The sequence below is a fragment of the Pongo pygmaeus genome, chromosome 10 (genome assembly GCF_028885625.2).
Source record: "Pongo pygmaeus isolate AG05252 chromosome 10, NHGRI_mPonPyg2-v2.0_pri, whole genome shotgun sequence".
NCBI lineage: Eukaryota > Metazoa > Chordata > Mammalia > Primates > Hominidae > Pongo > Pongo pygmaeus.
In genome coordinates, this window is record NC_072383.2 from 54,839,054 (window position 1) to 54,866,104 (window position 27,051).

The 27,051-nt window shown below is 47.8% G+C and overlaps 1 protein-coding gene across 2 annotated transcripts; it reads right to left on the reverse strand.

Annotated features, from left to right (window-relative positions):
- Positions 1 to 791: 791 nt before the first annotated feature.
- On the reverse strand, positions 792 to 23,472 carry MYO1A (myosin IA). Of its 2 annotated transcripts, XM_054443011.1 has the most exons (29): positions 22,992 to 23,472; positions 22,160 to 22,379; positions 20,487 to 20,620; positions 20,266 to 20,381; positions 19,904 to 19,998; positions 19,580 to 19,684; positions 19,338 to 19,384; positions 19,136 to 19,199; positions 18,833 to 18,931; positions 16,382 to 16,485; positions 16,133 to 16,280; positions 15,517 to 15,635; positions 15,349 to 15,435; positions 13,709 to 13,774; positions 13,461 to 13,565; positions 11,488 to 11,550; positions 11,085 to 11,285; positions 10,688 to 10,914; positions 10,145 to 10,345; positions 9,824 to 9,917; positions 9,219 to 9,368; positions 9,049 to 9,117; positions 8,584 to 8,658; positions 3,321 to 3,455; positions 2,485 to 2,591; positions 2,015 to 2,147; positions 1,710 to 1,862; positions 1,407 to 1,534; positions 792 to 1,156 (listed from the first exon to the last, which is right to left on the reverse strand). In XM_054443011.1, exons 3-29 carry the CDS (start codon positions 20,598 to 20,600, stop codon positions 1,030 to 1,032), a joined length of 3,132 nt encoding a protein of 1,043 aa, XP_054298986.1. In that variant the 5' UTR covers positions 20,601 to 20,620; positions 22,160 to 22,379; positions 22,992 to 23,472; the 3' UTR covers positions 792 to 1,029. The 2 variants fall into 2 exon arrangements, with proteins under 2 accessions (XP_054298986.1, XP_054298985.1); XM_054443010.1 differs by lacking the exon at positions 22,992 to 23,472 and having other exon boundaries at positions 22,160 to 22,402.
- Positions 23,473 to 27,051: the final 3,579 nt, after the last annotated feature.

The following is a 27,051-nucleotide window of genomic DNA, read 5'->3' on the forward strand; positions in this document are numbered from 1 at the left end:
ATGAGGGGGAGTAGGAAAATATTTAAAGCATTTTACAAAATATTACATATTGATATTAGTCAGAGCCCACAGAAACAGGGACAATGAGATGGTGTGAGATAGTTGGGAGAGTGAGAAAAAGATAATGACGATGATGCAGGAAAAATAAAGGAAGAGGAGAGGAAAGGGCCAGGTCACAGGGATGGGAGAGTCTTGATGAGGGAGCCTCATCAAGTGAGTGATGTGAAGTGCCACCTGCTGCAGGCCCCAGCTGTGGGACAGAGACGAGCAAGATAACTGTTGGCAGCAGTTTGGCATCTCGGGTGTGTGAGAAGGAAGGGGGTGTCGGGGAGGCTGGTGTGATGCAGCCCTGTGCTGTGTGTGGGAGTAGAGGGGGTGATGGCACTCCCACGTACAGGAGACCCTGCATTCCCCAGCACCCCAGCATACATCAGCCCTCCAGCCTTGGGCCGCTTTTCAGGCTAAATCGCCAAAGGACCCCAATTTCTGCCAAGACAGGGATGCTCACTTCTTCCCTCCAGGGACACACTTAATGAATCAGTCCACTGGCCACCTGCGACCTGAGCCCCATCCTTAACTCCCCCGCAGCCCCTCCACCCATCGCAGTCTCTCTAAACACCCCCCCAGAGCTCAGCCGGTCAAGGAGCCCGGAGACAATTTTCCTTCTTTTCCTTTCTTATTATCTCACTAGCTGGCTCCAAAGAGCTTGAGGAGGAAAAAGGGCATGGGGGCAGGGGTCTAAGTACACCTGGGTAAAAAGATAGGGGGAACAGGGACCCACCCACCCTGACTGAACCTTTCCAAGCCACATGTTTTATTAGTGAGCAGAGAGGCTGAGGGTTGGAGGAAGCTACTTTTGGAGGAGAGAACAAGAAAGGTTTGGGACAAGCGTCCTCTTCAAGGGTAGTTTAATCCCCAAGCCATGCCCCACGATCAGAGGGGTTAGAGATCCTCCCTCACAGGAGGGCAGAGGGGGGTTTGTGCTGGTTCAGGAGGAAGCAACTGCCATCTCTGCATGGTGCCCCCTCCTCACTGCACAGTCACCTCCAGGCAATGACTCCCCTTCTTCTTGTAGCGTAGCTTGCTGTTGTCACCACCTGCAGGGCCCTGGACAACCTTGACAGCCACACTGTTCTCCTTGAACCTCACTGAGAACCTGGAGAGGGAACAGAAAACCAAGTCTAGTGCCCATCCCCCCACCCCGACTCCCGCATTTCCATGATGGCCCCCCCATCATGCGAGTCAGAGGACTTGAGGCCCCAGAGAACCTGGGTGAGGGCCTGAGAAACACCTCCAAGCCCCGGCCTGCACTGCCCTACATGCTTCGCTTTCTGATCCCAGTAACAATGACCATCAGCCTGGCCATCTACCCTAAGCCGCCCCTCACCCCCAGTTCATGGCCTCACTTCTCAGTCACGGTGACTGCAAGCTGCCTCTGCGTGGCATCCAGCACAGCCCGGTACATTTTGGTCAGCAGTTCAATCACATGCTCGCTGACCAGCAGGAAGTCCCCCTTGGAGCCCACCGATGACATCTTAGGAAGAGGGAAAAATAGCAGGAAAGTGATTCATTTTTTATCTTCAGGAGCACCTGAGGGACATCAAAGGCCCAGAGCGAAAGGTCTGGTCCCCATCACCTCCAGCCTGCCCCAGCCCTGGGATGCATACCACCTTCTCCAGTCCAAGGCCTGCCCCACCCAGCTCTGATACCTCACTCAGATGCAAGCTAAAGAGCCCATCCTTGAGGCTGGTGACTGACACCCCAGCCACATTGTCTAGCCCAATGACAATTTTGGCCTGGGACTTCTTGGTGTCTGTGAGAATCACATGGCCCTTGGTCAGGAGGAGAATCCGAGAAGAAGTCTAGGGACGGAACAGGAAAGGGTGAGGAAAGGCAGGATTAATTGCCCCCACTCCACCTGGCAGGGCGCAAACACAGCCTGCCATCCGCTCTCCAGATGCCAGCCCACAGCTCTGCACTAGCTGCGGGAGGAGTTCAGCCTGCAGGCCCTTACCTTGCCATTGCCACGATTGACCTTCTTCACGGCCTCTGCCATCAGAACAGGCCCTTCCTCCCCGCCTTTCAGCTTCTGCAGCTTGGGGTTCCCTTGCAGCCCAATGTAGTCACCACAGAATGGAATGGGGACACTGAGAACACATGGGAGGTGTGCAGCGGGACAAGGCCCACAGGCCTCTTCCCCACCCCCAGAGTTCCCATCCTAGTCCTCCCGGGCCCTTCCCCCACGTCCACGTATCCTCTGTCAGTGTCCACAGAGCACAGTCCAGGACCAAGACATCAGCACCACCTGGGGAGTTGTTAGAAAGGCAAATTTTGGTCCCCACCCCAAGACCTGCTGGATCAGAGACTCTGAGGAGGGACACAGCACCTGGGGGTAACAATCCTGCCAGGTGATTCTAAGGCACGCTCAAGTTTGAGAACTGCTGCTTGATGGAACTGGCTGTGCAGGGTCTGGGAGGCCCTCACCTCTGGGGATATGAAGCCTTCTTGCCCTTGAACAGTTCACTGGCACAGAGCTTTTCCCTCAGGATCTCTACCTGCTTCGGGGACAGCTGATCCCGGAACTTCTTGCACTGTGAGGAAGGAGGGACAGGAGCTAAAATCACAGAGTGGGAGGGCAGGGCTGGGGAGGGAGGTGAGAAATATTGACTAGAAGACACTAGGAAAGGAGAGAGACTGAGGAAAAAGGACAGGCACTAGACACCTCAGGGAGAGGCTGGGGCTGGAGGACCATTGAGGAGGGGTGCGAGAACCGAGGGAGGCTAGGGGAGGGAATGGACACCATCAAATAAAAGCACCAGGAGGGCTCTATGCTCAGCTCTCAGGGCAAGGCTTAGCCCCAGACAGGTGCTCAATAAGCATTTCCTGAATAAAAGAACAAATTACTTTATGCTAAGTGAAATAAGCCAGACAAAAAAGGACAAATATTATATGATTCCCACTTATATGAGGCACCTGGAAAAGTGAAATTCATAGAAACAGAAAGTAGATTATAAGATATCAGGGGCTACGGGAATGGGAGAATAGGGGGTTATTGCTTAATGGGTACAGAGTTTCAGTCTGGGGTGATGAAAAACACATATGGAGATGGATGGCAGTGATGGCTGCAGAACAATATGAATGTCGCTCATGCCACTGAACTATACACTTAAACACCGTTAAAATGGTAGATTGTATGTTATGTATATTTTACCACAATTTTTTTAAATAGGAAAAAAATAGAAGAGGGAGGCAAAAGAGGAAAATCGGGGGAGGGAAAAAAAAAGATGAAATGAGAGGAGGGGTGCCTAGGCTCCACTTGCCTTCCACTGGTAGAAGAGCTGCCGCAGCTCCTGATTTGTTGTGCTGAGGCACTTGTATGGGGTGGCTGGCCATGTCTTGTCCAAGACGTTTGTGGATGGCAAATTGTTCTTCAGCCCCAGTAGGAATTTCTGTACCTAGTTTGGGAGCAGGGGGATTGGGAGTGGAGTGATGAGAAGAAACACTTCCTGACAGGCAAACTGGCACCCAGATCCTGCCACTTCAAAGGAGGAAGTTAACCCACAGTGAGAAGCAAGGGGTGGAGCTGAAGAGATGGAAGGGAGTCACCTCCTGGATCTTTTTCAGCATGAGGTGCAGGCTTGAGGCCGGGAGGTAAGAGCATGAATAGGAGACTGGAGGGAGAGAAGGATTAGTTCCAACCAGAGACCTGCTACCCAGGGCAGTGAGGTAAAAGGAACCAATATGAAAGCTGGTCTCAAAGTTTTGCTCCTGTAGCTTTCTATTCCTTCTGCTCACAATTGCCTACAGGTGGCAGCCACTGTCTGTGTCAGCTGTTGGCTAGGTACCAAATTTCCCCTCCTCTCAAATCAGTCAAGTCCAAACATGTCAGCCTCCATTCAAAGGAAGAAGGAGCAAATAAAGAAGCAAAGGAGAAAGAGCAAATGAATTCAGGGAGACAATGAAGAGGCCCAGAGCTTCAGAGCCCCCATTCCTGTCTTAAGCTGAGGGATCCAGACCCTCGAACAACAAAGAGGGGCTGTAAGCAAATGTGTCTCATGTCTGAATGAGCAATAGTCAGGGTCCTAACCACGGTCAAAAATCCAATCAGCGGACGTCAGTTACAATTTGCTCCAGCCTCTGTCCAAGATCCCATGCTCTTCCTCCTTCTCTCTGGCCTTTCCCAAGGTTTCACTGGAAGTGCTTTTCTCTCCTGGGTTTCCTCCCTGACACTTAGAGCCCAGCCTCTTGTCGCAGGACCCCTGCATTCCCTGGGCACACCACCCGGACAGGACTCTTTCCCATGCCCCTACCCAGCCCATGCATGATCACTCTGTGCCTTAGCTCTCGATGCTCTCTTGACTCAACTCTGCCAACCTGGGAGATCAGCTCAAAGCCCTCCCTGATTCCCCAAGCCCCGGATTGCCTCTCCTTTCTTTGAAACCCCATAGCAATTTGCCTACACTTGTCTTTGTACTATAGTTATTTGCATGGAAAACAGCTCCCTTTTCTAGACACTGAGTCCTTATAAGACAGGATCCCAGGTCTCACATTTTTTTCACTAGTCAACATTTATTGAGTGTTTACTTAGTGCCTGGCACTGTTCTAGGTATTGGGACATAACAGTGAACAAAGTCTTCATTTTCACTGGACTTACATTCTACTGTAGGGTGGAGAAGGGGACCAACTACACAAGCAAATAAATATATAGTGTGATGTCAGATAATGGCATCTGCTGTGATGCAAAGAAGTAGATGCTGAGGCAGGAATGAGTGGCAGCATATTCCAGAGACATTAAAAAGCCAGGGTGAGCAAAAATTAGCCAGGCATGGTGGTGCCTGCCTGTAATCCCAGCTACTCTAGAGGCTGAGACAGGAGAATCGCTTGAACCCGGGAGGCGGAGGTTGCAGCAAGCCAAGATCGCACCACTGCACTCCAGCCTGGGTGACAGAGCAAGACTCTGTCTAAAAAAGAAAAAAAAAAGGGTGGCCAGAATCACTTGAGCAGGAAGAGAGAGGATCAGAACAGGTCAGGGCAGATCATGATGGGCCCTGTAGGCTGTGGTAAGGAGTGAAATGGAACACCATTGGAGAATTTATACAGAAGAATAGCATAATATGATGTTTTAAAAATTCAATATAGCTCATTATTTTGAAAGTTTTTTAACTTACAGAAAAGTTGAAATAAGATACAATTAACATCTGTATACTGTATGTTCCTCATCTAAATGCACCAACTGATAATGTTAACACCTTGCACTATCTGTGTGCTCTAACACACACACGTGTGCATATAAATACATGCATATACACATTTACACAAATCCTTGCTACCCTACCATCCTAAAGTAGGTTATAGATATCATGACATTTTACCCTAAAACGTCAGCATGCCTCTCCCAAGAACTGGAACATTCTCTTACACAATCATAACTCCATCACCACACCTAAGAAAATCAACATCACTCATCCAACAGCGATCCATTCTCAGATTTCTCTGCATGTCCTTTATAAACTTCTAAACATGTCCTCTGAAGCTTTATTTTTCCTTTTCCAGGATCCAATCAAGCTTCATCCGTGGCAACTGACTCTTTAGTCTCCCCCAATCTAGAACAAGGATTCTTAAGTTTTTGTTTTTGCCTCTTTTTTTGAGACAGCGTTTTGCTCTGTTGCCCAGGCTGAAGTGCAGTGTCACCATCACAGCTCACTGCAGCCTTGCCCCCCCGCCCCGCCCCGGGCTCAAGCGATCCTCCCACCTCAGCCTTCCAAGTGGCTGGGACTACAGGTACGAGCCACCACACCCACCTAATTTTAAAATTTTTTTTGTAGAGTCTAGGTCTCACTATGTTGCCCAGACTGGTCACAAATTCCTGAGCTCAAGCAATATTCCTGCCTCAGCCTCCCAAAGTGCTAGGATTACAGGAGTGAGTCACCTTGCCTGGCCAAGGTTTTACATCCCATAGAGCACCTAGCAACCTGTTTGTTTATGGCACAGAATTACTGAAGATATAAAAAATGACTTGATTTTTGGCACTTCCAAATGTCTGGAATTTTTATGAAAATGTTTTACTAAGATATCAGGTTAAAAAATTAAAATAGAAAGAGGCAGAATACATAGTATATTGCTGTTAACTGCAGGAACTATCCAAGCTCATTGTAGCTTCCACTGCAGGTCTAGTGGGTTTGGTGGGTTTGGGATCTGGGCCTGTGAAGGCCTCCAAGACTGGAGTCCCCAGTCCCTAGTCTGATTTTATTTATTAATAATTCAACAAACATGCCTAAGCATCTGTCATAATCCCCTTTGTTCCAATTAATGTGGAGCCTCTGAAGGCTTTCTTCTTTTTATTGTTTTTTCTAGATCTAGAAAGTTCTGCCCTTTCCTATGCAGCCCTCCTGCCCCCAGGTCTGCCTAGGGCCATGGGTTGCCCAAGCCTCTATTGATGAGGGGCAGTCTTAGGCAGTGGTTAAAAGCTCTAGAGTCAAATAGTTTGTAACCCAGCTTTACCACTTACAGCTGTGGAACCCCCGGCAAGTTATTCAACCTCTCTGAGCCTTGGCTTTTTAACTATAAAATGGGAGAAAGAAAAGAGCCTACCTCACAGGGTTATTGAAAGTATTAGAGTTAGTGCATGTAAAGAGCTTAATGCATAGTAGATGTTCAAAAGATAATGGGTAAGGCCTGGTGCAGTGGCTCACACCTGTAATTCTAGCACTTTGGGAGGCCAAGGCGAGTGAATCACTTGAGCTCAGGAGTTTGAGACCAGCCTGGGCAACATGGTGAAACCACATCTTTACCAAAAATACAAAAAATTAGCCAGGCCTGGTGGCATGTGCCTGTGGTCTCAGCTATTGGGGAGGCTGAGGCTGAAGGATGGCTTGAGCCGGGGAGATGGAGGTTGCAGTGAGCCGAGATCATGCTTACTGCATTCCAGCCTGGGCGACAGAGCAAGATTCCATCTCAAAAAAGAAATAGGCTGGGCGCAGTGGCTCACACCTGTAATCCTAGCACTTTGGGAGGCCAAGATGGGCGGGTCACTTGAGGTCAGGAGTTCAAGACCAGCCTGGCCAACATGGTGAAACTCTGTCTCTACTAAAAATACAAAAATTAGCTGGGCATGGTGGTGCGTGCCTGTAATCCCAGCTCAGGAGGCTGAGGCAGGATAATCGCTTGAACCAGGGAGGCAGAGGTTGCAGTGAGCTGAGATCGCGCCATTGTACTCCAGCCTGGGCGACAAGAGTGAAACTCTGTCTCAAAAAGTAAATAAATAAATAAATAAAAATAAAACAAATGATAATGGATACTAGCATTAGTTACAGTCAAGGCAGCGGCAAACTGGAATAGTCAGAAACACTGGGGGAGTCAGTGCCTAGTGCCCGCAGGCTTCTGTGGGGGTGTGATTTATTGAGACCCTGTTCTAAACCCAGCAGCTTCTGGGTTGACAATTAGTAGCTGCCTGACAATATACAGATGAAAGAAAATGAAGAAGAAGGGCAGCCAGAAGATAACAGCAAAATCAGATTACAAGTCTCAGGTGTGTAGCAAGAAGCATGTATGGTGGGAAGGCAGACACTCTGGCACCAGCACAAGAGGTGATCAGGCAACTGAAGAGACCTGGAAGATGGAACTTCCCTGGGAAGGGGAAGAGGACGAGCAAATGAAGGCTCAGGAAGGCAAAAAAGAGGTCCAGAGCTTCAGAGCCCCCATTTGTCTCTTGAGCTGAGGGATCCAGACTCTCAAACAACAAAGAGGGGCTGCAAGCAAACATGTCTTATGTCTGAATGAGCACAGTCAGGGTCCTAACTATGGTCAAAAACCCAATCAGCGGAGGTCAGTTACCAATTTGCTCCAGGCTCTGTCCAAGATCCTATGCTCTTCCTCCTTCTCTCTGGCCTTTCCCAAGGTTCATTGGAAGTACTTCTCCCTCCCTGGTTTCCTCCCTGACACTTCTCAGAAGCACTATTGCTATTTGACTGAAGTCTCCAGAAGTTACTCTTCTCTGTCCCTGTTTTTCTCCCCCTGGGAGCTGCCTGTAAGTTTGAACGTGTAGGCCTTCCAGGTGGGTCTTCCCACCCAGCCTGACCCACGCCCTCCAGAATTAGGATAGGTCCTTCCTGAGATTTACTTTCTGACTTGCTGACAATCGTTTCAGAGGAAGTAGAAGGAAGATACAATTCACCTACTCTCACCCCAACCCTAAAATGGATCTTGGGAGGTTGAGCTAGTTAATGTGTGGATCAATCTTCAATGAGGCTTAGCCTCTTCAACAGTTGTTTAAACATCCAGCCCCAAGCTCTTCACAAGGCTATTTGACCATAGACCAGATGGTGGGTGTGCTGAGATCCCTTCCTGCCACAAGGTTGCCTGGATTGTCCACTCATGCCAAAATGCTATCTGATTCTGCCCCCGAGTCCAAGGCACTGGGGCCTGGTCCCTGCAGGTAGCTGCCCTCTTCTCCTAGGACTTAAATACATGCAGACTGAGAAAACTCTTGGAGGAAAGCTTTGGGTTGCCTCTTCTCAAACCCCTCTCCCAAACCTGTGCCTCCCTGCTCCATCCCTAACATCCACCCTAACCCCTACTACTTACCATGCTCTTGTAGATGAAATCTGCCAAGGTGAGGGCAGCCTCTGACCGGAAATATTTGCGATAATTCTTTCGGGCCTGGCAGAAAAGTACAAGAAAGGAGCCAAAGTGAAGATAGGCAGATTCTAGAAAAGGTTGTACTATTTTTCAGCCACACAAAGACCTGAGTAAGATAAAGAGCTGAGACTGTAGCTGGAAGGAGGAAGTAAAGTCAGACAAGTTGGCAGTGAGGACACTTAGAGCAGAAGGCAAAGTTCTGCTGCCAAGTTAGGCATCTACCCACCCAGACACCTATACAGGTCTCCCCTACAGGCCTCTCACTCCCAGACACCCACCCACACATGGACAGGCTGATACACAGAGATATGGCCTGGGTGCAGGCAGGACTAGCTCTCTGCTGCTCTAGCCAGCAGGTGACACAATCCAGGAGAAACAATGTGAGGAAACCTCTCTTCCACTCTCCATTACCTTCCACCCTCTCACAAAAGCCTGGATCAATAACACGGATGCCTTTATCTTCCCATAGCGTTTCTTTTCCTGTAGAAAACATAGGAGTTGTTAGAAAAATGGCACCTCCTGAGCCACCTTCCATCTTCCCTATTAGAGTGAACAGAGTGGGACTTTGGGGATGACCGTACCATGTTTCCCCGAAACCAAGAGGAGATGAGGATCTGACTCTTTCGCATCAGCTGGTAGTGGGTGCGGCAGCGCCAGCCTCGGTAAATCTTCTGTATGAGTGTGGCCAGCTGCTGGAGTCTCAGGCGCCTCTGTTCTTCGAGGTAGAAAAGCTGTGGAGAGGTGGAAGGGGGTGACAGAGAGACTGACTCAGGGGAACAGTTCTGTCCTCTCCTATACCCCACAGTACTGAGGCTTCCCAACCAGGCCTTATTTGATCATTCCTTTGTCTTCTTAGTTCATTCATTCATTCATTCAGTAAACAAGTATCTACTTAACTCTAACTTTGTAGTAGGCAGTAAGCTAGATGTTGATCACCCCAAGGGCTCTGCCTCAAGCAAAGGCACTTAGAGCCTTGTAGCACCAAGCTCCCCAGGTTCAGGGCAGTGTAGGAACCCAAGAGTTCAATTCCCAGGGATACAGTTCCTGCAGACAGGAAGCTTCCCATCCACTGGATAGTGATCCATTCCAGGTTATACACGCTCCCTCCCCCTCCAGCCTTTCTCAGGTGGGCTCTCACTCTTCCACCTTCTACCCTCACCAAATGCAAGTGCACTCTCTAACTCACAGTCTTGGGGCTTCTAATGAAGATCTTTGTCTTGCCAAAGGCCAGCTCCCCCGAGGACATGCTCAGCTCCCCCAGGACCTTCTCGACACCTTCCCTATGGAAGCAGATGACAGGAAGCTGCAGAGGGGTATCTCAGGAGAGAGTCATCTTCCACCTTTCCCCTAATCCTTTCAGCCTCCAAGAAGTGATCATTCAATTCATTCCTCAAAGTATCCATTCACCCAGCTTCAGCAGATGTGCACTGCACCTCCAGGTCTCTTCCCCCAGAGATGTTTCCTGCACTGCCCTTTCCTGATGCCCAGTCTCCCCATGGGGTCTTACCGGTCTCCCCCATTCCAGTGAGGCCAGGTGCTCCGGCTCAGCAATCGGTACCTTTCCAGGAAGGGCCCATAACCCTGGCGGTGGGCATAGCCTGCCCGTCGCACCCGCACATTCTCCAGCAGTCCCAGGTACCGAGCCTGGGTTGCCACCAGGTCTGAAGAGAACTGACCTCGCTGCTGATGCTCATTGGGCTTTATGCACCTGGTGGGAGGTGGGGTAAGGCACAGGCTTCAGGAGCTGACACCATTGCCAGTGTAACCCATCATATTCCCTTATGCTGCACACGGTCCACTTCACTGAAAAGTTTCAAAGAAAGCAGACACATTGGCCTCCCCAGTTTCACTCACTTCTATGTATTCCCTACTGAATCTGATGCTCTCCCCCTGTGGGATTCTCAGCTCCTTATCTGACTGTTTTCTGTGAGGAAAGGACCTCTGATATCCTTATTCCAGAAGCACCCCCACATGGACATGTTCTACAGAGCATGGACCCTGTACATGCCATCACATATGTAGCATGTTCCCCTGCATGCCAGCATGTCACCTGATGTAGTTGGGGTTCTTGGAATACAGGTTCTTCATGAGGATGGCCACAGAACTCTTGAACTGGGCCCCAGCAGTCGGGGGGCGTTTGAGAGACACCTGCTTAGGATTGCCCTCAGGAAACAAGGACCGAAGGAGGGGGTGCTGGGCCTTCCACATGGCCTGTGACAGGTCTCGGAAGAGTAGGTCATTATTCTTGTCAATAAAGCTGGTCACATTGTATGTCACCTGTAAAGGAGCAGCTATCCGTTTGGAGACCCCACAACCTTGTCCCAGAACTTGGCCCTCCCAGTCTCATTGTGAAGTATTCCAGACTCTCACCTTCCCCGGGTTCCTCCCCCATTGACTTCAGTCTGGGCCTGAGCCCTAATCTCTGCCCTCCAGCCCTGCCATTTCACCTTGCCCGCATAGTGGCAGATGCGGAAGCAGCTGAGGCCCATGGTGTGGTCATGCTGACGCTGGGCATTCTGGGTGACTTTGCTCTCGTAGTGGCCATGCTTGGAGAAGAGCTGGTTCAGCTTTGCTAGGAAAGTGGAGTCACTGACCACCCCAGGCCGCAGGCACTCCTCATCCAGCATGGCCAGGATACCTTGCTGATTCTGGGTCGGGGGAACAAAAGAAGCCCAACCTAAATCTGGTCCTCCAAGATGTCCACGTTCTCATTGCTGCCCCCTTTCTCCGCTCTTATCTTCTGCCCTCTTTACTGTCCCTACCAAGTGGGGAATCAGGGAGAGAGACAGGGGAAGGATGTTCAGGCAGTCTGGAAGGGGAAGTCCCACAGATAAGAGAATGACAACTCACATGCTCAATGAGCTTACAAATGATGCCATTATCAAAGTAGTCCACCTTTGTCCACGGTATGCCCTGGTCAGGGGAGACAACAAATTACAGGGAACATGTCCAAGACAAGTCTCCAGAGACCTCACCAGATCCAGCCTTTCACCCACCCAACAAAGGACATCAGAAAGCCCCATAGTTCACAGGGGTCCTTGGTACAATTTCTATTTATGTCCCCATCCCTCCAAGGTTGGTGGAGAATTTGTGGGGTGGGTAGACAGACACACGGGAGGAATTGGAGCAGCTGTGAGAGAGGGTGAGACAACGCAGAGATCCCCGTAGGTGGTGTAGGGTGGAGAGGGAAGTGTAACATGTTGAGTGAAGATTAGGATAGAGATTTCCCGTGTGGGAGTGGGGAAGGATCCATGTATATGTGGAACAGCGGCCACACTACTCTGTGCTCTATAAAACCACAGCACGTGAGAGTTTATCGTCAAACAACAAGGCTAATTTGATACATCTTCAAAGATCTATATCAGTGATTCTCAAACTTGAGTGTGCAGCACAATCACCTGGAGGGCTGTTAAAATACAGATTTCTGGGTCCCACTCCCCAAGTTTCTGATTCAACAGGTCTGGGATGTGGGCCTGGAATCTGCATTTCCAACATGTTTCCAGGTGATTTTGATGCTGCTGGTCCAGGACTACCCTTTAGGAACCACTTTATCTACATGAGACTTTGAGACTATATAATGTTTTGAAAAGCAAGAATGGTACAAAAGCAGAAGACCCAAAGATAATCGTTCTCTACTTTAGGGACTTGCTGGGCATCAGGCCTACAGACAGGATAGCTCCTGATCCCACCCAAGGGTCAGACGCTCCAGGCTGGGACATTTTCAGGTATGGCTGGGAAGCATAGGTCTTTCTTTCCTCCCTCTATCACAGGTCTTTAGAGAAAACAAAATTAAATTAAGTTGCCTCCCACTTCATCCCCCAAATACCTTCCCCAACCAGTTAAAGGAATTATGACATTCTTAAAATACTGTGTTGCTGTAAAAAAGCATCCTCACATACTGATATGGAAAGATCTCGTTACGTGATGACAATAAGGTACAGAACAGAGTGTATTTACTGCCATTTGTATAGATTTTGTGGGGAAATATATTTACAAATTTGCTTGCATATGCGTAAGAGACTTCTGGAAGGAGGCCCATGTTGGTTGCCTCTGGGTGGGGAGGAGAACTAGGAGGCTAGGGGCAGAAGTAGGAGGGAAACTTTCCTTATATACTTTCTAAGCTTTTTGAATTTTGAAGCATGGGAATGTATTATGTATTTGATCATTTAAATCGTTAAAATTAAAACATACAAAACAACTAAAAAAACTTTTTCACACATTGTGACCACATTGCCTGAAATTCTGTTACAACCTATTCCTGAGAGCTCACAAGGGAACATCCCTAGGAGGGTTTTGATGAGTGAGACTCTCAGGCATTCACACTTTGAAGGTAATGAGCTCAATCAGAGAGCTTTTCTAACACCTAGCCATAGAAATTGGAGCCATGGGGCACTTCTGGTGAGCAAGTCTGGGATCATGGTGTTACAAGAAAGGACAGCAACCGTAGCTAGGGCCCGGGGGAGACCAAGGACTCTGAGATGTTAGAGAAGGGCACAGAAAGAGATGTGGTTGGGCCAAGCCCAGGAGAAATGTCCTTTTTATATTTGGTTCACAGTCTGCCATAGGCCAAGCACAGCTGTCACTACCCTCTTGTCAGGACTTTCCACACATGTACCCTGGGAGGCCAAGGAAATGAAGAATGGAGAGCAGAGGATTAGGGCTACTTGGTAATGTTGGAATTATCTACTATGCAAGGGAAACATTTTATCCTCTGTGTTCCCATCTGGGGACGATGTAGAGGAAATTGTGATCAAGGAGAAAGGAAGCTCTGGCATATGCCTAGAAGTTGTTTAAGAGGGGGAAGTAGAAAAGACTTGGTTTACTTCTCTCTTATATTCCTCTTGCTCTTCTTTCAGGGTCATCTCTATGAACACCTGCTGCAGCTTCTCATTGCAGTAGTTGATCACAAATTGCTCAAAGCTATTATCCTGAGAAAGGGAGCACAGGTTAGAGAGCTCACTCCAAGACTGTTTCTCCCTCTCAGTCCTACCTCCCCTCCCTCACATCCCCCCTGTGAGCCTGTCCACCTCTAATCCTAGGGGAGCAGAGTGCTGAGGTGAGACATTCTCACCTCTAATATCTCAAAACCGTAGATATCAAGGACTCCCATTACCTTCTTCTTTTCCCCGATGCCCACCTGAAGAGGAGAGAAAGAGAAATCTGAGGACAGGCCCCCTCTGCACACAAGGCCAGGTCCTTCTGCAGCGGATGGGGTTGGAGTAGGGGGCAAACAGAACTAGCAGGAGCTTTGCCAAACTGGAAAGGAATTGTGATTTTACTCTCCCTCATCCACACACTAGAGAACAAGCAAAGAGGGAGGAAAGGAGGAAAAGGAAGATACAGATAGATTCCAGGATGGTGCTCCGATGATACCAGGTAGAAAGACAATAAAACCTCTCAGGACAATAACCATCTCTTAGATTTGTAGAGCATTTTACAAAAGATTCCATGTCTTTATTTATCATAACCTTATAAGGTATTATTGTTCCCATTTTACAGATGAAAAAGTCAAATTTCAGAAGGATAGGTACTTACCAAGCCTCGACTCAAATTCCTTCTTATTCTACTACCTTTCAGTAATAGCTTCTAAATAGATGGCACTTCCATGTGGATAATTTGTTAATAACAGCTTTGCTGAATATAATTCACATACCACGTACAATTCAGTGGCTTTTTAGTATATTCAAAAGGTTGTACAACCATCACCACTACCTAATTTCAGAAAATTTTCGTCACCCCACAAAAGAAATCCTATACCCATTATTAGTCACTCCCCATACCCCTCTCCCACCAGCCCTTGGCAGTCATTGATCTACTTCCCATCTCTATGAATTTGCCTATTCTGGACATTTCATATGAATGCAATCAAATAAAATGTGGTCTTTTGTGACTAGCTTCTTTCACTCAGCATAATGTTTTCAAGGCTCATCAATCTTGAAGCATGTATCAGTACTTCATTCTTTTTATGGACAAATAACATTCTTTTGTACAGATATACCACATTTTGTTTATCTCTTCATCAGCTGATGGACATTTGGGCTGTTTCTACTTTTTGACTATTACAAATAAGGCTTCTATGAACATTTGTGCACAAATTTTAGTGAAGACGTCTAATTTCAGTTCTCTTGGGTATATACCTAGGAGTGGGAATTGTGGTATCATATGGTAACTATTTACATAATTTATCTGATCCTCATTAAACCCTGTGAAGCAGGTAGGAATGCATTAGTGTTTCTTAAATAGTTTTTTATTTAACTTATTTTTTTTTTCATAAAATATAGAGTTGGGGGTCTCACTATATTGCCCAGACTGGTCTTGAACTACTGAGCTCAAGCGATCCTCCCACCTCAGCCTCCCAAAGTCCTGGGATTACACGCATGGGCCACCACGCCCAGCATATTAGTGTTTCTTAGTGGGCATTTCCAAATCAGGACACTGAGGCCCAGAACCTTTGTGAAATTGAAAGTCCACATGACTTTTTACTTAATTGAAAGTCCACATGACTTTCAATTAAGTAAGTAGATGATAGATCCAGATTGTCTAACTCAAAAGCCAGTGATGTTTCCATGACAACACACTGTTGGAAGGAACTGTACCCTCCCCATCATCCTCCCTACTCTGCTCATCTCAGAAACGAAAGTATAGGGCTGGTGACAGGGCAGGAAGGTGAGGCAGACAGGAAAGCATGGAGAAAAGAGAGCGGCCACTTGCCTTGATGCTCTCATTGATTCGATTCACTATCCAGTCGAAGAGGCGGCTGTAGATGTTCTTAGCCAGGGCGTCCCGAGCATACTGAGCCTGTGGGTGAGGCCCAGCTGATTAGGGTGGCACCACAGAACAGGGTCAAAACAGCCCCCTCCACTCCAGTGAGCTCCTTACCTGCATAACATTCAGTGCAGTGACCACCTTTTCCTTGGCTGTTTCCATGGTCCTCGAGCACAAAGCTCTCTCTACTTCTGCTGAATTCAAGCCCACCATCTCCCCAATCTCCCGAACACCTGGGGTAATAAGAAAGTACAGCATGTCCTTAGAGGCAGCTTTCTCTCAGGGGAGGGAGTGCGATCTGATAAGTGAAACTGCCTGAGACACTGGTGTCCTGGGGTCTCACTGGAGAAGTCATTGCAGCCAACCCAGAACATGGCCCTGGAGGAATCTCAGGGAGTTGGGGGACAGGAGAAAGGGGATCTGGGCATTTTGCATGTATCATCCACTTTAATATGAGAATCTCCTGAATTAGGTGTGATTATCCTCATTCTGCAGAAGAATCAACTCAGACTCAGAGAATTTCCAGACCTAGATATATCAAATTTCAAAAGCTCATTCCAACATGCTTCATCGGGAGTTCTCAGTGAGTCTGTTTAGGGGAGAACTCAGGAGTGGGATGAGTGGGACTGCATCAGGGTGAGATCAATTATGCTAGAGATGGTAGAAGGACACGACTTGCAGTAGGAGATTCAGGATCTAGGTAGGGGCTCCAGCAGGCTGGGATGCAGACCTCTCCCATCACGGATGCCACTTGCTGGTATCCCATTGGCCTGGAACTCATCAGCCACCAACACGTTCCCCAGCTTTAGCACCATGGATGTCACCTCTAGCACTTGTCGAATCTCCTCCTCCGAGAACCCAATCACTGCCATTGCACTCTTAGGCAGAAAGCAGAAATCAAAAGCTGAATTGTTTGTGCCAGTCCAATGTGAATAGAGGATGACCTAAGGGCCCAAGCCTGCCCACCCTGGGCACCCACCTGTACAGCCCTGAAGCTGGAGGCGTCATCCATGCCATCCACTCTGGATACTTCATGATTCAGATAGGCATAGCCAGTTGTATCCCGCTCAAGCTTCAGGGCCTCTGGGAGGGCCAGTGTTGGGGAAGAGGGTTAGTACCCAGGCTCTCTGGAGCCCTCCAGCCTTGACATCTCACAGCCCTTGCCCTAATGGATTCATTCATTTATTCAAAGGAGTCATTTTTGTTTTGGTTTCTTCCCCTGCCTCCTTTGTTTTGGGATCATTAATTCCTGTGATGATAGACTAATTTTTGCTGTTGTTGAGACAGGGTCTCACTCTGTCACACAGGCTGGAGGGCAGTGGTGCGATCTCAGCTCACTGCAAGCTCCACCTCCCAGGTTCAAGTGATTCTCATGCCTCAGCCTCCTGTGTAGCTGGGACTATGGGTGCATGCCACCACGCCTGGCTAATTTTGGTATTTTTAGTAGAGATGGGGTTTCTCCATGTTGGCCAGGCTGGTCTTGACTCCTGCACTCAAGCAATCCACCCGCCTCGGCCTCTCAAAGTGCTGGGATTACAGGCATGAGTCACTCGGCCTAACAGACTAAATTTTTAAATACACTTTTAAGTAGTGTTTAGGGTTTTGATGCTCATATTGATTGGGTTTTCCCCCAACTTTTATGAAACAAAACCCTCATTTTACTCTTCTCCCTACCCTCAGGGTTCTAAACAATAAAAATAAACAAGCAACCCTTCCATCCTACGCAGGTGCCTCTGGAGGGTGAAGGTAAGGGGAGAAGGGTAAGCGCATATCTCCTGCCTGCCCCCAGCCTCAACTCTTGGCATGGGTTGCTCATTCATTGTTTGAACACCAAACACCAATAAAGTGGCAGGTAGCATGTTCCCTGACTCTGACACCTGTTCTGAAAAGTTTTCTCTGATGCTGAGGGCCTGAGCCAAATGGCTGTCTTGCATTCCCCACTGGTGAATCTACATCCCAGCCCATATCATATGGGCTAGGTTTTGTTTTTTTCTGTCTCTCCCACAAATGAGCAACTTGTGCGTTGGGACTGTGTTTCTCATCTCCATATTCTGTGTGCCTTTCTGGCATGCAGGAAATTTTCTCTTTTTAATAAATGAATCAAGTGAATGATCAAAGCTGTTTCCCTAGGATGGGAGGGATTCGGTTAATCATGGAGTTTGAGGGATGTCAATTATCTGGTATGCAAATGACCTGAGAATCAGGGAGTATCCCTCAAACTATAGTCTAATGGCAGCTCCCCCAGCACACAAAGTTTGAAACAAGAGTCTGCTAAGGAGGGGTATATGGAGGGAGAATGAGTCAGAAAGTCTGGGGATGATGATACCTGGGAGACCTCATCTAGAGTTGATTTAAACCAATAGATGACAGACCAACCAGAACAAGACACTAATGCCTATGATGCAGACAAGTTGAACATAACCAAAACTATTAAGCCAGGAAAGAGCATGAGATCTGCAGGGGTTCCTAAAGATCATAGAGATCTCCAAGAGTGGAAAAGGAGATAGCACAGGTCTAGCATAGAATCACCAGAAACCAAAGAGACATTCTTGGGGGCCAGACACCCACAGTGCTCACAGCCAAAGGGGAGATTGGGAGAAAAACTCCAGTAGGGCTTAAAGTCCACCAGACACTCCAGTGATGCCCACCCAGAGCCACTTCAGGCAAGTCCAGCATCCGGGCTGTGATGGACCCTTCCCCAGGCCAAGCCAAGGGGCTCTAGGTCTTCTGCTCTTATAGCCAGCTGCACAGGCCTGATGGCCCTGATCACACCATATTACAATGGATCTGCTCACACACCTGTTATCCCTAGAAGACTGTAAGTTCTTCGAGGACAGGGTCACGTCTTACTCAACTCTGTATTCCTAGAGGTTAGCAAAATATTTGATCATAGGTGTTCAAGAGATGTTGAACGAATGAATGAATGAATGAATGAGTGAATGAATGAATGAAAAGAAAATCAAGAACAGGGTCCTAGGTAAGGCAGATGTAGACCCAGGACAGCTTCAACTAGAGTTCACTGAAAGTTCCTGAACACTTACAACATTCTGCCTGCTTCCCTGCTTTAATTAAATCCCCTTAAGTTGAAGGTAGGAAGGAAAGTAGATGGATATAAGTGTTTTATATTTGAAGCCAACTCAGGGAAAGCAGAACCCAGGCAGGAAAGAGGAACGAGAACAGTGAAGAGGCAAGAAGGCATATCCCTGGCAATAAAACCCCAGAAAAGGAAGAGAACACAGGGGTAAAGGAATTTGTTCTCAACAATGAGTAGGTGAGGCTGAGAATGGGAAATGCAGCAAGGAAAATCTGGGAGGCTCAAGGGAAGAGGGCTGTAGGGGCCCAGAGGGAACAGGGGTTCTGGGACTGAATGGGGGTTGGGGACTTTGCCATGTGTCACTCATGAGGACACTTTCCCCATGCAGGCACATACTCAGCAGCTGTGCATCTGCTCCAGCCAGCAGCTGATAGAAGATGTGGAAGTTCCTTTCTCCTTTGAGCTGCTTCACTACTCGGGATTTCTCAAGCAGATCTGGCAGAGAATTAGAAAAATAACATCCTGAGGGCCTGGGAGATGCCATAGCTTCCCTCTAACTCTGCCCCCATTGCCGGCATTCCTAGTGGTTGGGAAGTCTCCTTGACATCTAACATTCTGCCTTTCTACAGGAACAGATTAGCAGAAAGGGCCATGGGAGGCAGGTGGAAGACAGGTGAGTGGAATTGGGGAGACACATACAGTTTGTGATGACACCACCGAGGGGGGATCCCTTGAAGTCAAATTCAATATCCATGTATTTTCCCTTCAGAGAGAGACCAGAGAAAGAGAGAGACTTAGCTTCTTCCTCTTCTCACTACCCTGCCTGGGAGGGGTCTGTGCCACATTCCTCCCTGTCAAGCCCCCACATCCTCTCCTCCCAGGTGGGGAGACATTTACTCACAAATCGGGAAGAATTGTTGTTGCGAATGGTCTTGGCATTGCCAAAAGCTACAGAGATGAGGAGGGGAGAAGTGAAACTCTAGAGAAGGGAAAGGAGGAAGGGCTTCCAGTCCTCATGACAATCTCAGATTTTTCTGGGCTGAACAAGAGAGGTGATTTTGCAGCACTGGGGAAGAGGGTCTAGGGCTCAGTGATTCCGGGGGTTAGATGGAGGGTGGAGAGGGCAGACAGCAGAATTCTCACCCTCCAGCACTGGGTTAGACTGCAGCAGCTGCTCCTTCACAGAGTTCACCTGCTCTCCTTTCCCACAGACGGCAGCCACATAGGACATCACCAGCTTGCTGGCCTCTGTGCAGGAGAAACACTCTCGTGGGTCCCCACCTAGGACTAGCCCATCCCCCCACCTCCTTAACTTCCTTCACCCCAGTGCCTCACCACCCCTTGGAGTCAGAAAAAGTGGAAAGGAAGTTCTGTGGGGTGGAGGGTCAGGTCTAGGTCTGGCTTGCAAAGAGACAAGGAGGCAGTTCCAGAGGTGACTCCATGTGTTCCCCCAGCCAGGGGCCTCACCAGTCTTCCCTGATCCACTCTCGCCTGTGATGAGGATACACTGGTCTCGGTCCCTGTCCCTCAGTGACTGGTATGCCACATTTGCCAACGCGTAGCTTGTGGGGAGGAAGTGGGCAATGACTATTGTGCAACCAGTTCAAGACACCATCTTTCACTCAATCTCCAGCACGCAGGTTCATCCACTCTCTCTACTTGGAGCAGACTGGGCAAGATGTGACAGGCCTTGGAAGGGGCCTCCAAAAGGCCAGGGAAAGAAGGGGCAGCTGGAGAAGCCCCTTCAGGGGAAGGGACAAAGGAAATTAGGATGACTCAGTGTCAAGAAGCTGGGGCCCTGTCAGCCTTCCCTTGGTCCCCCTACTCACATATGGGGCTTCAGCTCATAGAAAGTATAGTCTTGATATTTGGCAATGAACTCTGGCCCATAGATGGGAAGCTGTTGATAGGGATTCACCGAGATCACCACATTCCCAATGTAGGTCTGGAGCCAGGAAGAAGGTGAAGGGAATGAGCTTGAGGGTGAGGTGGGAGCCTATGACCTCTCCAGCCACATATCCACAGCCAGAGGCACCCATATGACACTCACATAAATCTCCTTGTTTTCATAGCGAAGCTGAAGATTCTTGAGCAGTGACTCCTCCACCAAGGGTTCCAGGAGGACAAGATCCTCCACCCCCACAGAACCTTCCAGGAGAGGCATGTCCAGAGGGGCCACTGATCCTGGGGATAAGGGGCACAGTTTGCTGATGTCCACTCAGCTTTAGGGGCCAGTAACTGTTTGAGGGGAGGATGGCAGAAGGACCAAAAGAGCCTTCCTCTCTTCCTACCCTGGCCCTAAAGAGAGCCCCCAACCTAGGAGAGGCCTCTGGACCAGCCCAAGCTAACTAGGGAGGCCGAAACTCTCAGCAGGAGGTGGGGGGGATCCTCTGCTGCCTGGGTTACAGTTGGTGGGGGTGGGGCAGGGGTGGGACAGGAACACCTTCCTCTGACCACCAGGGGAAGGCAGGCACCCAGTGGGCTACAACTGGGGAAGCACAGTTGTGACTGAAGGAGAGAGGGCTGAGGAGGAAAGTGTAAGCAAAGACTTGTGCTGCCGCCAGGTACAGAAAGCCCTCTCTCTCCTACAATGGGCCCTGGCCAGGGTCCAGACTCCCCATCTCCCCCCAGTGCTTCTTCTCAACACCTTACCTCTCACAGCCCCTATTAAAGACACCCAACCTACCCATATCCATTTCAGAAGTTCTTCCAAAGGTCTCTCCTTCCCTGTCATTGCTACAGTGAGCTTCATTTTTAAAATGGGAACTGGACAAGGCAGAATTATAGAGGATAGAGGCAGGATTCCTCCATAAGAGACTGGAATTTCCCAAAGAAAATGAAAGTGGGGTTTGCTTCCCCAACAAACAGGCAGTTGTCAGGACCTCTGGATGTGCTACATGTCTGTCTCTATTTTTCCATCTCCAGCTTTTACACCCACTCCTGTAAACTTCTGGCATGGACTTTGCCCCAGAGGGACACACCTAGCTTCTTGGGGGAGTGGGCAAAGAGGAGCAGAGTTGGAACTACAGGGAGGGTGGTAGGGCTTGGCCCCCATGCAGTAGGCACATGGCAGGTGTTCCCTAAGGAGGAAACCCGGCCCTCCTCAGTCTTTCCTGTGAGACTGAGTAGGCAGAGTGGCCAGGCACAGGACAGAATTATTAGTACAATGGTCAATGCCACTCCCGAACAGGAATGAAAGAGACACATCCTCCTATGCTATTGCATCTCTGAACCCGGGTGGGGGAGCGGAGGAAGGAGGAATGGAAGTGGGGCAAGAAGGGGCACAGGCTTCCTTCTCCCTTCACTTGGCTTTCCCCAAGCTCTAGGAAAAGAGAGCACTTGTCACTTACCAGAAGGACACAATTGAGGAAGCAATAAGAATATCAATGATAGCAGTCTCTAGGAATCATGCAGCGTTTACCACGAACTGGGCAGGGCTCTAAGCACTGTACATAAACTAATTCATTTAGTGCTTACAATATCCCCATGAAATAGATACTATTTTTGTATTTTCTAGATTTTACAAAAAGCTAAGTCTTTAACTTGGCAAGGAAGGGTGAGAAGCAGAAGGTGGGTTGGGAGCAGTCATCTTCTTTGGATTTGGATTTGAAGGGAGTGGGAATGTGACTGGTTGAGGGTGGGGAAGGGTAAAAGGCAACAGGCCCCAGATGGGGCACCCCAAGGTGTTAAAGAGAAGCAGTGACAGGTCAAGGCAGGACTCACCCAACACTGGAACTAGGGTATAACTTCACTGTCCTTGGAGAATGGTGGATGAAATCTCAATTTGACAGGAATGGGGCATAGGAGTCCCGGCCCCAGGATGGAGAGGTGGCTTAATGGGAGCTGTCCATGGTGCAAGGAAGCTGGGAAAAAGGCTGCCCTCCTCTTGCCAGTGTCCACTCTTCTGATTTTCCCTTTTGCTGCCTCTTCCAGCCCAGGCTCCCTGTGCCAGTCAAACCAGGAGAGGCCGGAGATGGCTGATCAGCACAAAGTCCAGACTGTTCCTGCTGAGGGTGTGGCTCACTTAACCCTTCACAGGCCTGATGCCCCAGAGGGAGACACTCAAGCTCCCTCTAGGTAGGAAAGGGTATCTGGCTGGCGTTAGCTGAGAGGCTTAACTAAAGGAGGGTTCTTGCTCCATTGTCTCCCAAATTTGGAAATGAAAGCTGGAAGAATGGAATTTATAGCCAAGGAAAATATTTCCCAAAGAGAAGTCAGGAATTTTGTCAAGGACAGGTAGGGCCAAGTGTGGTTGCTCATGCCTATACTCCCAGCACTTTGGGAGGCCAAGGCGGGAGGATCACTTGAGCCCAGGAGTTCGAGACCAGCCTAGGCAACATGGCAAGACACGTCTTTACAAAGAGTGTCTTCCTAGCAAAAAAAACAGTACCTCCCTCATACCTACTCTTCCTATCTTATCAGGAGTCAGGGGATGTTAATGAGATTACTTGGAGAGCTAAGCAGACAAAATCCCCAAATTCTTCTCCACTTCCCTTCCCCCATGAATCAGACCCTATCATAGAGACCCAAAGATTAAAGTGATTAGTAATAATACCTCACATGTGTATAGATGTCCCCGTTTCATTGAACTCCCCCCTGCATTGCCTCACTGAATAGCACCACCCTGAGGAAGGCAATACAGATACTCCATTAAAATGGAAAACTAGGGACAAACACCAGACTCAGAGAGGTTACACAATGTGCTCACAGTTCCATGCTAGTGCATGGCAGAACCAGGAACAGAATGCAGCTCCCTAAGTTTGCCATAAGTTGCAGACCAAGTTCTGAAGTTTCTAATTTTAATTCGTCAGCACTAGGATACTGAGTAAGACCCTAAGCTGCTGTAATAGCTCCCTCTGATAGATAAGAAGTACCCCTTCATCCAGCCAGGAAAATTCCTGAAAACAGCAAGCCCCCTCTGCCTACCATCCTCTCTCCCAGGCATGCACAAAGAACAAATTAGGTAATTATAGACACTTAACTGAAGAGAGACTTGATTCTCCAACTCTCAGCTATGGCTGCTTGGTGCAAGGTCCAAACTCTATTGCTCTCACAGAAGCACTCTGCATAAGCCCGGCCCATCAGCAGTTCTATTATCAACCTGCCTTTACATAATTTATTGATCTACTACATATATTTGAAGGTGGAGGGGGGCAAGGAAAAGAGAGAAAGCTGAGTGGAAGTGACATCAAAACATAATGCTACGTGTAAGTGGAGCAGTATCCATGTCCTAGAGGCAGAAGTGACAAATATCACCTATTTACCAGTGAAGGAAACAGATCTAGAGTGAGAAAACCACTTTTCCAGGGTCACACCACTGCAAACCTGGCAGAGCTGGCACCAAAACCCAAGTCTCATGTTCTCTAGGCCAGGAATCTGCAGCCATCTGGGGTTTACCTGCATGTCCACCCATTCAGTCAACTGAGTGCCTACTACGTGCTTACTCATGAGAAAAGTGACTCTAAAATGAGACAGCACTCTCAGGTGTAAGAACAATGACATGAACATCACAGCTAGGGTAACCAACTGTACTGATCTGCCTGTGGGACACAGCGGGGTTCTCTGGACATGGGAATTTGAGTGTTAAAACTAGGACAGTCCCAGGCAAACTGGAGCCAGTGGGTCACCCTAAATTAACAAGATATGAAATACACATCCAAGTCAGCTGGGATTTTCTAATCTCCTGCTTTATAGGCAAAACTGAAGCAACCAGAGCTTATTAGTCTTCCTCTACTTTGACTCCTAAATCACCTTCCTTTTTCCCCCATTAACATTTCTAGACCATGGAAGGGGCAAGAGGGAACTTTTTGGGGTTACAGAAATGGTCTATATCCTGATTGTGGTAGTGGTTATACAACTGTCTCCATTTGTCAAAACTCAGCAAATTTGTACACTTAAAACTGGCAAATTATATTGTTATGTAAATTGTACTTCAATAAAACTGGCAAAAAAAAAAAAAAATTCTAGGCTGGGTGCGGTGGCTCATGCCTGTAATCCTAACACTTTGGAAGGCCGAGGCGGGCCGATCACTTCAGGCCAGGAGCTCGAAACCAGCCTGGCCAACATGGTGGAACCCCGTCTCTACTAAAAATACAAAAAAGATTAGCCGGGCATGGTCGCGGGTGCCTGTAATCCCAGCTACTCAGGAGACTGAGGCAGGAGAATCGCTTGAACCCGGGTGGTGGAAGTTGCAGTGAGCCGAGATCACGCCATTGCACTCCAGCCTGGACAACAAGAGCAAAACTCCGTCTCAAAAAAAAAAAAAAAAAATCCCAATCATTTGGTGCTGATTTCTGACAAATTGGGAGGGCAGCAATCTGATTAAGCCAATTCACTCATTAATCTTCCCACAGGTATTAACTTCTAAAAAGATGTTACACAATAAAAAGGCAGGTATTTTCAGATATGGTGAGGAAGACATTTGGTGGTACAGGGTCTTCTTGACTCTCATAAACTATCTGGTATTAATAACATTTATCATACTTAGACTGGACTAAGATGTGCCAGGCAACAAGCTAAGTGCTTTACATCATTGCTATTCAAAATGAGGTCCACAGACCAGCACCATCTGATCAACTGGGAGCTTACTAGAAATCCATAATCTTTGGGAGGCTGAATTGGGAGGTCTGCTTGAACCCAAGAGTTCCAGGCTGCACTGAGCTATGAGTGTGCCACTGCACTCCACTCCAGCCTGGGCGACAGAGCAAGATCCTCTCTCTTAAAAAAAAAATAAATGCAGATTTTTGGGCACCATTGAAGATTTACTGAATCAGAATCTGCATTTCAACAAGATCCCCAGGTGATTCCCACGCACTTTAAAGTTGAAGAACTGCTTTACACAACTTACCATGTTTTTTTTTTTAAATTATACTTTAAGTTCTAGGGTACATGTGCACAACGTGCAGGGTAGTTACATATGTATACATGTGCCATGTTGGTGTGGTGCACCCAGTAACTCGTCATTTAACATTAGGTATATCTGCTAATGCTATCCCTCCCCCCTCCCCCCACCCCACCACAGGCCCCAATGTGTGATGTTCCCCTTCCTGTGTCCATGTGTTCTCATTGTTCAATTCCCACCTACGAGTGAGAACATGCAGTGTTTGGTTTTTTGTCCTTGCGATAGTTTGCTGAGAATGATGGTTTCCAGCTTCATCCATGTCCCTACAAAGGACATGAACTCATCATTTTTTATGGCTGCATAGTATTCCATGGCATATATGTGTCACATTTTCTTAATCCAGTCTATCATTGTTGGACATTTGGGTTGGTTCCAAGTCTTTGCTATTGTGTACAGTGCCGCAAAAAACATACATGTGCATGTGTCTTTATAGCAGCATGATTTAGAATCCTTTGGGTATATACCCAGTAATGGGATTGCTGGGTCAAATGGTATTTCTAATTCTAGATCCCTGAGGAATCGCCACACTGACTTCCACAATGGTTGAACTAGTTTACAGTCCCACCAACAGTGTAAAAGTGTTCCTATTTCTCCACATCCTCTCCAGCACCTGTTGTTTCCTGACTTTTTAATGATCGCCATTCTAACTGGTGTGAGATGGTATCTCATTGTGGTTTTGATTTGCATTTCTCTGATGGCCAGGAGGGATTAAAGACTTAAATGTTAGACCTAAAACCATAAAAACCCTAGAAGAAAACCTAGGCAATACCATTCAGGACATAGGCATGGGCAAGGACTTCATGTCTAAAACACCAAAAGCAATGGCAACAAAAGCCAAAATTGACAAATGGGATCTAATTAAACTAAAGAGCTTCTGCACAGCAAAATAAACTACCATCAGAGTGAACAGGGAACTTATAGAATGGGAGAAAATTTCTGCAATCTACTCATCTGACAAAGGGCTAACATCCAGAATCTACAATGAACTCAAACAAATTTACAAGAAAAAAACAAAAAACCCCATCAAAAAGTGGGCAAAAGATATGAACAGACACTTCTCAAAAGAAGACATTTATGCAGCCAAAACACACATGAAAAAATGCTCATCATCACTTACCATGTTTTTTTATCCTCACTAAAACTCTATGATGTACATCTAGCAATTATGCTTTAAGTTTTTATTAGTTCAACCATTAACGATCACCTATGTCTCTTATTTACCTAGTGGTAGTTATGGAAGGAAGAGAAAATATGTCATTAGTGTACATTAACATAAATTTACTTATGTTCTACATCCTGTTTTCTTCCTACTTTGCCAACTTTCTGTCTTAAAAAAAATAGACAATGGATTTCCATGTAGTCCAAATAACTGAGATGAACTTTGGGAGGCTAAGGTGGGCAGATCACCTGAGGTCAGGAGTTCAAGACCAGCATGGCCAACATGGTGAAACCCCATCTCTACTTAAAAAATACAAAAACTTAGCCAGGCATGGTGGTGGGGGCCTGTAATCCCAGCTACCCAGGAGGCTGAGGCAGGGAGAATTGCTTTAACCCAGGAGGCAGAGGTTACAGTGAGCCAAGATCCCGCCACTGCACTCCAGCCTGGGTGACAGAGTGAAACTCCATCTCAAAAAACAAAACAAATAATAATAATAATGATAATAAATAGGCAGGGTGCAGTGGCTCATGCCTGTAATCCCAGCACTTTGGGAGG